This window comes from Opisthocomus hoazin, chromosome 26, assembly GCF_030867145.1.
Source record: "Opisthocomus hoazin isolate bOpiHoa1 chromosome 26, bOpiHoa1.hap1, whole genome shotgun sequence".
NCBI lineage: Eukaryota > Metazoa > Chordata > Aves > Opisthocomiformes > Opisthocomidae > Opisthocomus > Opisthocomus hoazin.
Genome location: NC_134439.1, coordinates 2,028,446 through 2,039,122, shown reverse-complemented (window position 1 = coordinate 2,039,122; position 10,677 = coordinate 2,028,446). Strand labels below are relative to the sequence as shown.

The window sequence follows — 10,677 nt, the reverse complement described above, 5'->3', positions numbered from 1 at the left end:
CGCGCTGGGGGGGCCGTTGGGGCTCCTCTGCCACCCCCGCCACCCGCTCCTTCCAGATGCCAGGCGGGAGCTCTGCCGGTGTTCGCCGCGGCTCGCGGTGCCGTGCCGGGGCGGCCGTCGCGGCGTGGCACCCAGCCGCCCTCTGCCTTCCCTCCCCTCGCAGATGGACCCGGTGCAGAAGGCGGTGATCAGCCACACCTTCGGCGTGCCCGCCCCGCTGAAGAAGAAGCAGTTCATCTCCTGCAACATCTGCCACCTGCGCTTCAACTCTGCGGTGAGCGGGGTGGGGTGGGCACGGGGGCCGGTGCCAGCGCCTGCACGGAGCGGGGGCACCCATGGCAGGGACACCCCGAGCACCCCATGGCAGGGACACCCTGGAGCAGCCCACGGCAGGGGCACCCCGGAGCACCCCATGGCAGGGACACCCCGGAGCACCCCACGACAGGGACACCCCAGAGCACCCCACGGCAGGGACACCCCGGAGCAGCCCACGGCAGGGACACCCCGAGCACCCCACGGCAGGGACACCCCGGAGCAGCCCACGGCAGGGACAGTCCGGAGCACCCCACGGCAGGGACACCCCGGAGCACCCCACGGCAGGGACACCCCGAGCACCCACGGCAGGGACACCCCGGAGCACCCATGGCAGGGACACCCCGAGCACCCCACAGCAGGGACACCCTGGAGCAGCCCACGGCAGGGACACCCCAGAGCACCCCACGGCAGGGACACCCTGGAGCACCCCAAGGCAGGGACACCCCGGAGCACCCCATGGCAGGGGCACATCATTCGTACTGGATTTACTTTCCATCAATTACAGAACTGTGGTTGCTTTGGGGGACAACGTGGCATTGTCCCCGACTGCGGAGCACACAAATGTTGGGGTGATTTTCTTTTGTGCCCCTTTATCAGCGCGGTGCAGGTGTGAGCCCATCGATGTGCGCTTCGTTATTCGGCGCTGGCTGGGAGAGAGGAGCCCGTCACTGTGACGGGCGCGTTGGCACCCGCTGGGTTACAGCGGGAGAGGCGTCCTCCTTTATTTTATTTTTACAGCTCGCAATTCATTGTACGTTTCTCAAGTCATAAATTTTGCCTGAAAGCTTCTCCTACAGGTGGCTCGATGCATTTAATCAGAGCCGGGTCCTTATCTGGGCCGCGCAGCGCGGTGATGTCCCAGCACGGTGATGTCCCAGCGCGGTGACACCTCGCCCTGAGCGCGTTTGTGCGCAGAGCGGGAGAGCGGCTCGGTGCTGCGCCCAGCCGAGGTGGCCCTGGGGACGAATGTCACCGGGAAGGTGGCTGCGTGGAACCTGTCCGAGCAGCCACGGCCCAGGGCTGGCCCCCGAGCCCGTCCGTCTGTCCGGCCGCAGCACCGACGTGGCCGTCCCCGTCTGTCCCTCCCCAGAACCAGGCAGAAGCTCACTACAAGGGCCACAAGCACGCGCGGCGGCTGAAAGCCATCGAGGCCATGAAGAGCAAGCAGAAGGCGGCGGGGGCTGTGGTGGTGGCCCCCGGCCGGGACGGCACGGCCGACTTCGCCCCCAGCCCCGCGGGCGGCGGGGAGCCCACCAGCACAGGTACGCGGGCGGGGGGTGCCCGAGGGTCCTGCGCCGGCGGCCGTGACACCGGAGCGAGCGACCAGGCCATTTCCCAGGGGTGCAGCGGCATTTGTGGTCACAGCCCTGCGTGGCTGCAGCAGCCTCATGGCTGGGCATCCCGCCGCAGCCGGCTGCGGTGCCCGCGGCGCAGCAATGGGGTCCATAACCGAGCGTTCGGGCTGTGCCGGCGTCCCCGGGCGGGCAGCGTGGCGGGAGGGGGTGGAAACGCAGCGCAGGGGCCGGGGCAGCTCGCGTCCCGGGGGGGACCTGGCCCCCGTGCGCCCTGCAGATGCGGGGGGTGGCGGGTGTACCCCCGTGGTCTGGTGTCCCTGGGAGATAACGGCCGCGGGAGAGGACGCGTGCCCTGCCCGGGCCCTGGTGCGGGCTGGCGCAGCCCAGGCTCTGCCGTCGGCGCTGGCCGGAGCCGGATCGCCCCGAGCCGAGGCAGCGCTGGAGCAGAGCTCACCCGGGCTGCTGTGCTGAGCCCGGCTGGCACGAGCCCCGGGTAAGAGCAGGGATGGGAGAGCCCTGGGGAAGAGCCGTCCTCAGCAGGGACGAACGTGAGCAGACGGTGCCCGAGAGGCTCTCGGCGAGGACGGGGGTGCTCCCTGAAATCCAGAAAACCCGTTCAAGCACAGAGAACCTTCCCTTTCTGCCCATTTCTTTCTCCCCCCCCCTTTCCTTTCCGTCCCGCCAGCTCAAGCCAACGGGCTCCAGCAGCCGGAGGGTGAGGGCAGCAGCCTGGCGCTGATGCCCGGCGCCGAGGAGTCGCCCGCGGAGCTGCCGGGCAGCGTCGCCCTGGGCTCCCCGCCGGCCTCGGAGCTGTCGGAGGGCACCTCGGATGCCACCAGCGTGGCCTCGGCGGCCGCGCAGGCAGCCGAGTCGGGCAGCAGCATCAGCTCGGCCCCTGAGAGCGAGAAGGAGGGGAAGAAGAGCAAGCAGCACCTGTACTGTCCCACCTGCAAGGTGACCGTCAACTCCCTGTCGCAGCTGGAGGCTCACAACACCGGTAAGGGCATCGCCGGGACGGGGTCGGGCCCCTGGCAGCTCCCTCCCGGGCTCCCCACCAAGCCGTGCCGTGCCCCATCACCAAACAGCTCCGCAGGGAGACGGCGAGTGTGTATGGAAGTTGTTTTAATTAAAAAGGGTTAATTAAGGCGGCTCGCAGAGATAAGTGGTGGCGGCTTACCTGTGCTGCAGCTTTTGGGGTGAATTTTAGCAAGGTCGGATGCTCTCTTATTGTTCATGTCTCTTAATTAAAGATGTTTTCAGATATATTTAATCAAGCGATTGGAGGCTACTTTATATTCCGCTGGGGTTCGGCTTTGAGCTGACGGCAGCCTGTGTGCCAGGTCCCCTTCAGACCCGGGGTCCTCCTGCCAAAGGCAGCGTGGTGGTTTGCGCTTGTCGTCGTTTTGAGAAGCCCCTTGGGAATCTTAACGAGCTTTGGAGCCCGGCAGCAAGCGCTGGCTCCTCGGCTGGGCAGGGCAGAGCCCCGGGCGGGCCAAGGGTCCCCTGTGGCCGGAGGGGAGGAGGGGGCGGCCGGAGCCCCCCGGGCCCGGGGCGGGGGACCCCAGCGGGGTCTGCGGGCCCTGCAGCGCCGGGTCCCCGCTCACTCCGTGCTCTGAAGGACGCTAAGCAGGGATGGGCACCCTGGGTTTAAAGGCGAAGTCCTTCTCTCCCCCAGTTCAGCAAGAACTGGGAACCAGTTCCCCCAGCCCCAAGCGCCCGCTGGGGCAGCGGCAGCCACGCAGAGGGGTCGGCTCGGGACACCGCTGCGGCTTAGCTGCAAACGTGTCCTTTTGCTTTTGTCAGCTCTGGTTACAAATTTAGGAACTGATTTGGGGAAAAGGAACAAACAAACAAGCAAACAGAATGTTTGCAGGCTCCTGCTGCTGCGTGGCTGTCACAGGGACTCGGGCTCCTTGCTTAGCGCCTGAAAAAATAGAATGAATTAGCGGCGGCTTAAATTACCCACCCCGGCGTCCGGCGCTGGCGGGGGCAGGACAGAGCACCCCGTCCCCAGGTGTGCGGGGATTTCGGGTTCCTCCTTCCCCGCCTCCTGTGACCCCGCTGAGCTATTCCTGGCTCTGCACCCGGGTCCGCTCTGACCTTGGGGCAGCTCCGATGCCGCAGCGCGGAGCGCAGCGCGGGCCCGGCTCTGCAGACGGTGCTGACGCCCGGGGACAGGCTCCGGGCTCCAGCACGCGCTTAAAATAGCAGTTTCTCCGAAGCTCTGGCACGGGGAGAGGGACGGGGGGGTCTCTGGGAAGCCGAGCGTTTCTGGTCCGCCTGCGAAGCACCGCCAGCCACGAGAGCTGGGCAGGGTCTGGGAAGCAGCTGCTGCATCCCCGCCGGAGTCCGGCTCCCAGGCAGCTCCTTGGCCCCGGTGCCTGCAGGTGCTGCTGGGCGCAGGGAGGTGGGGGGCTGGGGTCCCGCGGGCCGGGGGACATGCGGTGCTGTGGGACAGGTTGCTCGGAGGGCGTTCGGCACGGCGCTGGGTTTGTTTGCAATGTCAATGTTTGCTGAGCGTCCCCTCTGCCACGCAGGTGCCAAGCACAAGTCGATGCTGGAAGGTCACAGCACCCAGCTGCGGCGAGGCCGAGGCAAGCTCCTCTCCCGGGCAGGGCACAAGTCCAAGCGGATCGGCAACAAGGGCAGCATCAACATCCAGAACAAGGCGTTTCACTGCCAAGTGTGCGAGATCTACGTGAACTCGGAGACGCAGCTCAAGCAGGTGACGATGCCGGGCCCCGGGAGCGCGGGGCACCGGGTGCGGGCGTGCAGACCCCTCTGCGCAGGCACCGGGGGCTTGGGGCTGGGGACCTGACAGTCCCCTGCGAGAAAGTGGTGGGCATCCCCCGTGGGCCCGAGCCACACGGAGCCGTGGGTCTGCCCTTGCTGTCCCGGCCGCGGGTGACCCGGCCGTTCTCCTCCCGCAGCACATGAGCAGCCGGAGGCACAAAGACAGGCTGGCGGGGAAGCCACCCAAGCCCAAGTACAGCCCCTACAACAAGCTGCAGAAGAACGCTGCCCTCGCAGTGAGTATTCTCAAGGTATCTGTCTGCCCGCAGATCACCCGCCCGGTTTGCTCTCCGGAGCAGCGCTGCCACGTTAGCAGCCCCGGCAGCGAGACGCGGGCGCTGCGTGGCTGAAAGCGGGGTGCCTGGGGTCGCAGGACCCCAGCGGGGAGGACGGGCGGTAGCGGCGAGAGGAGTTCCGAGTCTTTGCTGGTGGGAAGGGAAGCGTGGGAATGCTGGGGAGTCCTCTGGCAGCGGCGTTCGCCACGGCAGCGCTTGCGATCCTGCCACCTGCGTCGCGGGTTCTGAGCGGGAGCTGCGCCCGTCGGGTGCTGGGGGCTGGCGCGGCTCGGCTAAACCCGGCCGAAGCGCGGGTTTGCAGAGACACGAAGCCTCGCAGAGAGCGCGCAGCAAGCGTCATCCCAGGGCACCCGAAGGAAGGCACTGCTGCCGGGAGCGGCCCGGCGGCTGCGAAAGCCAGGGCAGGGCTCCGGGATGGCGTGGTGGGGCTGAGGACCTCCCGGGGAGGTCATCGCGATGGGGGCTTCCCTGCGTGCTCTGAGCCAGGCTGAGGGATGGAGGCCGTCGGGTCAGGGCCAGGGGCTGGGTTTACTCCGGAGACGTGCAGAGAGCTCAGCTGGAAGCGGCCGTGGGCAGGGGCTGGTGCGGGGTCTGGCCGGGGGAGCCGGGCTGGGGGCTCCCCGGCAGCCGGGTGCCTCACGGGGTTTCCTCTCCCTCCCGGCAGTCCAAGCTGGCTTTGCAGAAGCACCTCACCAAAACCCTGGCAACGCGCTTCCTGCCGAGCCCGCTCACCGCAGCCGCCGTCTGCGCCATGCCTGGCCCCCTCGCCCTCAGACCAGCCGCTGCCACCACCCTCTTCCAAGCCCCGATCCTTGGACCGGCCCTTTTCCGAACGCCACCAGCCCACGTCCGCACCACGCCGGGCCCCATCGTCTTCGCGCCCTACTAGAGCCGCTCGCCCGCCGAGGGTCCGTCCGCCGCGGGGGCTGCACGCTGCGGCACGGCGCGCCCGGGCAGGCTGCTCTTCTGGCTGGTGGGAAACCGTAGTCGTAGACATCAACCCCGGCTTCTCCTTCGCTTCGAGCGGGCTCCTACCCCGGCAGAGCCTGGCCAGCCCCGCCGAGCATCCCGGCTGCTCCCCGCGGCCGCGCCGGCCCCGCGCTCAGCAGAGGAGCCCATCGCACGGCTGCGTGGCGCAGGGGAGAGGATGGTGCCTGAGTCACCAGGACCCTTTTGTGGCCAGGGGCCGCCTGCCCCTTGGGCCGCTGGTTTCTTGTTCATCACCCTCCCAGTTACCAGACTGGAAGAAGAGGAGCTGGGGGAAGGAGCATCCCTCTGGCCGGCCGGTCCCTGCCAGCCCAGTGGGAAGGGAACTGCGAGGGAGTCTCAGCCCAGCTCTTACTGGGAGAAACGACCCCAGCGCAAGCGGAAAGCTGGCAGTTCCCCTCTCAGATGGGGCTGGCTGAGCCCTCGCCAGCCCCACGCTCGCCTGTGCTGGCCGGGGGTTTCCGTGCTGCCCACCAGCCCCCTACACCCCACACCCCCCTACGTCCCACCAGCCAAAGAGCCCCCGCCACAGCGGGCACCGGCCGTGCCGACCGTATCGTCACTCCGAGAGCAATAGCCGAAGGCCAGGGCTGGCGCCTCCCCCCCCCGAAAGCACACGGCCCCCGCCCTGGCCGCGGGAAGCACACGACGGCGTGCGGCCGCAGACGGCTCCGCTCCAGCCCAGCAAGGACGGCAGAGCGGGGCCGCCCGGCGCGGGCCCCCCGAGGAGGTGACCCTGTGCTCGGCGCCAGCGGTTTGCCTCTGCCCCTACCTCCCGGGAGATGCTGTGAGGCCGAGGGAGCGGCGCTGGAGCACTGCCGGGTCGCCAGCCGCGTGCCCGGCCGTCCGACCCTGGCCCTCCGAGGAGCTTCCAGGGAGTTACCGATGACTCCCGAACCTAAAGGTGTCCCCAGCAGCGGGGACAGTTGGCTACGACGGAGCAGGCGGCACCCAAAGCCCATGCCCGGCGCTCTCCCGGGGACACTTCCATCGCAGCCTGCGGAAAGCCGGGCTCCGGAGGGACCCCGAAGCCGCAGCTCTGCTTTTCACTGTGCTCAGAAAGCCCAGCGACGACCTGGCTTGGAAACCGTAACCACGGCGCTCCGGGTTCCCAGCGCGCTGCTGTAAATAGAAATATGCAGGAAAGTTGTGACCCAAATGGACCTTACGCTGGAGTGACCCCCCACCCCGATCTATGCAATCCAGGGGAGCAGCTCGCCCGCCGCGTTCGCTGTCTGCGTTTTACTTTGGTGCTCATGCTGCCCGTACAGCCAGGAGTGGGGGTCAGAGCGGAAGAACCGACGCAACGCTTCTCTCTGCGCAGACGATTCCCCTCCCGTCCCCTGGCCCCGGTGCCGGCTCAGGGACCTCCACTGCGGCCATGTTCCCTCCGGCCCCGGGGAGATGCAGGTCGGTTTGCGCGCCTGGGAATCCACACGCACAAGCACACGGATCCGGCGTCGTGGCCATACGCAGCGCCGGGATTTCCGGAGGATTTTTGCCCAGCGTGCTCCGCCGATGCTCAGGACGGGGTCCTGGCAAGGGGAGGTGAGCGGGAACCGGCCGGCCGGTCGCTCGTGCGGCCAAAACGCTTCCGCTGCCCAGAGCTGGTGGGAAGAGCTGGAGCTGGGTGAGGGCAGGGAGCCCGCACAGAGGGAGCGGGCGGCACGGAGCCGCACGCCTGCGCCCGGGGGGCCCGTGGGCAGCTCTGCCCTGCGGTGCCACTGTTGGTCTGCTCAGGGCATCTCCTCTCCGCCCCGGGGAGGAGGGAAGCGGGGAGCGGGCACCAGGAGAAGGGAAGAGCGAGCTGGGGTGGAAGGCTGGGGGCAGAGCCAGCCGACGGGTCTCGCAGAGGTGGTGGGAGCCCGGGCTCAGCGAGCAGCGGAGGGCAGGAAGGCTCCTGGCAGCCATGGCTTTGTCAGGGCCAGGGAGCTGGTCCCACAGCCCGGGGGACGCGCGGAGCCTGGACCCCCACCCCATGGGACAGGACCCTGTGCCGGCTCCAGCCCTCCCGCCCCGTCTCACTGTGCTCTTCCCCAGGCCCTCGCCCCGCTCCCGGCAGACGGGCAGCGCGTCCCCCCGCCACGGGAGCCCACCGGCCCCAGGAGCCGCTCGGCACCGCTGGGCCGTTCCCCTGCATTTTGTTCCAAAAAGCCTGTGCTGGGGCCAGCGGTGGCTGCTCCCGTCCCCCCTGCACCGTGGAGTCCGAATACGCTCCCACACTTGGCACTTTAACCCCGTGAAAGCCATTCCTTCTAATAACAATAATACTGCAACGAGCTGCGTAGCCCCCCGCTCCCTCGACCGCATCCCCCACTCCAGACACCCCCTGCTCCCCTGCTGCCCACAGCATTTACTGCCTTCGACTTCGCGTGCGCTGTGCTAGGTAGTAGGGCGTAGTCCGTAGCGCTCAGTAACGTGTGCCCCTCTGTAAATAACCTTGGAGTGATGTGAGCTGTTTGGTTCAAAACAACCCCACAAAAACCGGAATAAACAGACTCTAGGGACTTGGCCAGTACCCCTCCTGTAATGTTCAATGTATATTTTTTTTTGATGTACTATAACTGTTGGGAGAAAAAAAAAAAAAGGAAAATATTTTGATAATCGAATCTCATCGCTTTATTGTGTTACTCAGTAAATAAAAGGAACAAGTACAAACAAGCCAGGCCTTTCTCGTCATTTTTTTTTTTTTCCTAGATCCAGACTAGCTGAAGGGAACACGTGTTGCTGGGCCGGACCGGGACACCGCTCCCTTGTCTCGTGGTGGCTCTGAGGAGAGCAGCACCGAGCCAGGAGGGCAGCGAGAGCTGCCGCAGCCCTCGGCGTCAGGGCGTGCAGGCTGCGCGCAGCCCCAGCTTCTCCACGGTCACGACCGAGTCTGTGTTCCGGAAGAGGGGGGGGCTGCAGCGTGGTGGATGTGGGCACCCTGCCCTCAGTAACAGCATCGTGCCCTGCTCTGCACCGTGCGTTCCCCGGGGCAGGATGACTGGGTCTTTCTGCACGTGAAGGCGCAGTGGGTGCTGCCAGGTCAGGGGCGATCGGCCGGGGAACACGGCAGCACCGCGGTCCAGCTGGGGTAGGGCAAGGGAGAGCTGCTCCGCCGCAGATGGGCTCGTCCCACACGGTGTCGGTAAATACAAAGCAGAGCAGCTCCAGAGAGAGGGAGTTGTCTCCTCCAGCCCGGCTGTGCTCAGCCGGGGAGCTGATCCCCACTGCTGCGCAGCTCCAAGCTGTGCCTCCCCTCCGCAGCCCACGGCCCTCGGCTCTGCCGCCGTCACCCGGTGAATCCTGGCTCTCCTGCAGCACCTCCAGCATCTGCAGGGGCTGGGCAGCAAAGAGAGCGGTCCCTGTCCCAGCGCAGGGAGATGGCTCACCTCTCACCCTCCAAGACCATCCCCAGCCCTGGGATGCCCGTTCCTCGTGCCACTGTGCTTCCCGCAGGCTCCACACCACCAAACCGGCTCAGCAGGAGGTATGTGCAAGGGAAGCAGGGAAGCAAGGGAGAGGACGTGGCAAGGGAAGGGAAAACAAGGCTCAGCCATCCACGGATCCGCTGCCCTTGTTCTTGCGACTCAGGGGAAAAGCAGACTTGCTTTGTGGCTGGGTCATCTTACTGGCCAGGTAGATGAACGGCTCGATCAGCGTACGCCGGTCAGCCACGGACACCTCCCACAGCTTCACCTTCTCGCCCTTGGCCCAGTGCTGGGCTGCATCGTGGTCCACCCGGCGCTGCTCCTGCAGGTCACACTTGTTGCCCAAAACCACGATGGTGACCTGTTCAGAAAAGGGCGAGAAGAATCCCTGAAGGTACCAAACACAGAGCAGAATGGTGGTGCCCGGCTCTGCCTTGCAGACCCTCAGCACCAGGCCCAGTCGTGCAGCCGATTCCCCCTCTGGGCTCAGGCGTTTTAAAACCCCACATTCCCCAGCGCTGCCTTCTGGCGGCTTCCCCGCCTGTTCAGGTCTGCGTCTCTTAAACCAGCCCCAAAGAGGAAGGGCCTGCTGAGCACCTGCACGCTCAGAACGCGCCCCAGGACATCAGCCAGTTACAGCCGAGAGCCTTGTGGGACAGGAACCCCTGTCACCAACTTGTGATAAGCCAGGGGAAAGGAGAGTCTTTGGGTGAGCAGGGGAGCAGACCCCACTCTGCAGCCCCTTTCCCCTGGGGTGCTCACCTCTTTCTTGTCTTTGGACTTGTCAATCTCCTTCTTGAGGAGCTCCACCCGCTTGAAGGACTCCTTGCTGTCAGTGCTGTAGACCAGCACGTAGCCGTCGGTGCAGGAGAAGCAGTGCTTGGGGAGCTCCAGGCCGTCCCGCAGGCCCCGCGTGTCGTAGAAGCGCACCTGCTCGCGCACCCCCCGGTCCGTCTCGATGGAGCCCACGTAGATGTCCTCCTGCGTCTCGATCATCTCGGAGCCTGCCAGGGAGACGGCCGGGGAGACAGGGGCACCCTGCCCAGTGGGACACAGCACCCTGCCCGCGGGGACACCGGCACCCTGCCCGGGGAGCCAGCCCTGCCGCCGTGCCCAGGGGCTCTCGGGGTGCAGCCGAGAGGGCCAGGCCCTGCCCCGGCCCCGCACTCACCGACCACATGGTTCCCGTACAGCAGCTGCTCCAGGATCGAGGTCTTCCCGACGGAGGCCTGGCCGCACACAACCACCTTGCAGCTCTTGCCCATGCCGCCTCGGCGGGGGCGGCCGCCGGCGCCCGCCTGCGAAGCCCGGCTCTCGGGGGAAGGCTCCCGCGGCCCAGGCCGGGCGCGGACGAGGGCCGGGGGGACGCCGGAGGCCCCGCCCGCAGCCGGCCCCGGCCTCAGGGGGAAGCGGCCCGGGAGCCGCCCGCGGGGCCGGGCCGGGCCCAGGCGGCGGCGGCGCGGCGAGGCCTGGCGGGCTCACAGCGCCCCCTGCGGGCGGGCGGACCGGAACCGGCCGCGATCCCTGGGCCGCGGTGACGGCGGGTGAGAGGCTCCGCCCCGCTGCCCGGTTCCCGCT

The 10,677-nt window shown here is 67.2% G+C and overlaps 2 protein-coding genes across 4 annotated transcripts; one reads left to right on the top strand and one right to left on the bottom strand.

The window, feature by feature from the left end:
* The first annotated feature begins 163 nt into the window (after positions 1 to 163).
* Positions 164 to 8,288, top strand: ZNF385C (zinc finger protein 385C). 2 transcript variants are annotated; one of them, XM_075443615.1, is made up of 6 exons: positions 164 to 274; positions 1,406 to 1,577; positions 2,296 to 2,607; positions 4,148 to 4,335; positions 4,541 to 4,639; positions 5,364 to 8,288. In XM_075443615.1, exons 1-6 carry the CDS (start codon positions 164 to 166, stop codon positions 5,586 to 5,588), a joined length of 1,107 nt encoding a protein of 368 aa, XP_075299730.1. In that variant the 3' UTR covers positions 5,589 to 8,288. The 2 variants fall into 2 exon arrangements, with proteins under 2 accessions (XP_075299730.1, XP_075299729.1); XM_075443614.1 differs by having other exon boundaries at positions 4,541 to 4,654.
* On the bottom strand, positions 8,282 to 10,523 carry NKIRAS2 (NFKB inhibitor interacting Ras like 2). Of its 2 annotated transcripts, XM_075443617.1 has the most exons (4): positions 10,271 to 10,523; positions 10,026 to 10,103; positions 9,862 to 9,928; positions 9,281 to 9,460 (listed from the first exon to the last, which is right to left on the bottom strand). In XM_075443617.1, exons 1-4 carry the CDS (start codon positions 10,362 to 10,364, stop codon positions 9,364 to 9,366), a joined length of 336 nt encoding a protein of 111 aa, XP_075299732.1. In that variant the 5' UTR covers positions 10,365 to 10,523; the 3' UTR covers positions 9,281 to 9,363. The 2 variants fall into 2 exon arrangements, with proteins under 2 accessions (XP_075299731.1, XP_075299732.1); XM_075443616.1 differs by having other exon boundaries at positions 8,282 to 9,460; positions 9,862 to 10,103; positions 10,271 to 10,500.
* Between the last annotated feature and the right edge of the window lie 154 nt (positions 10,524 to 10,677).

Coding starts and splice junctions, on each gene's coding strand:
- ZNF385C (XM_075443614.1), top strand. CDS start 164: ATGGACCCGGTGCAGAAGGCGGTGATCAGCCACACCTTCGGCGTGCCC. Junction 2,608..4,147: donor GCTGGAGGCTCACAACACCG/GTAAGGGCATCG, acceptor TCTGCCACGCAG/GTGCCAAGCACAAGTCGATG. Junction 4,655..5,363: donor TCGCAGTGAGTATTCTCAAG/GTATCTGTCTGC, acceptor CCCTCCCGGCAG/TCCAAGCTGGCTTTGCAGAA.
- NKIRAS2 (XM_075443616.1), bottom strand. CDS start 10,364: ATGGGCAAGAGCTGCAAGGTGGTTGTGTGCGGCCAGGCCTCCGTCGGG. Junction 10,104..10,270: donor GTACGGGAACCATGTGGTCG/GTGAGTGCGGGG, acceptor TCTCCCTGGCAG/GCTCCGAGATGATCGAGACG. Junction 9,461..9,861: donor AGTCCAAAGACAAGAAAGAG/GTGAGCACCCCA, acceptor TTTTCTGAACAG/GTCACCATCGTGGTTTTGGG.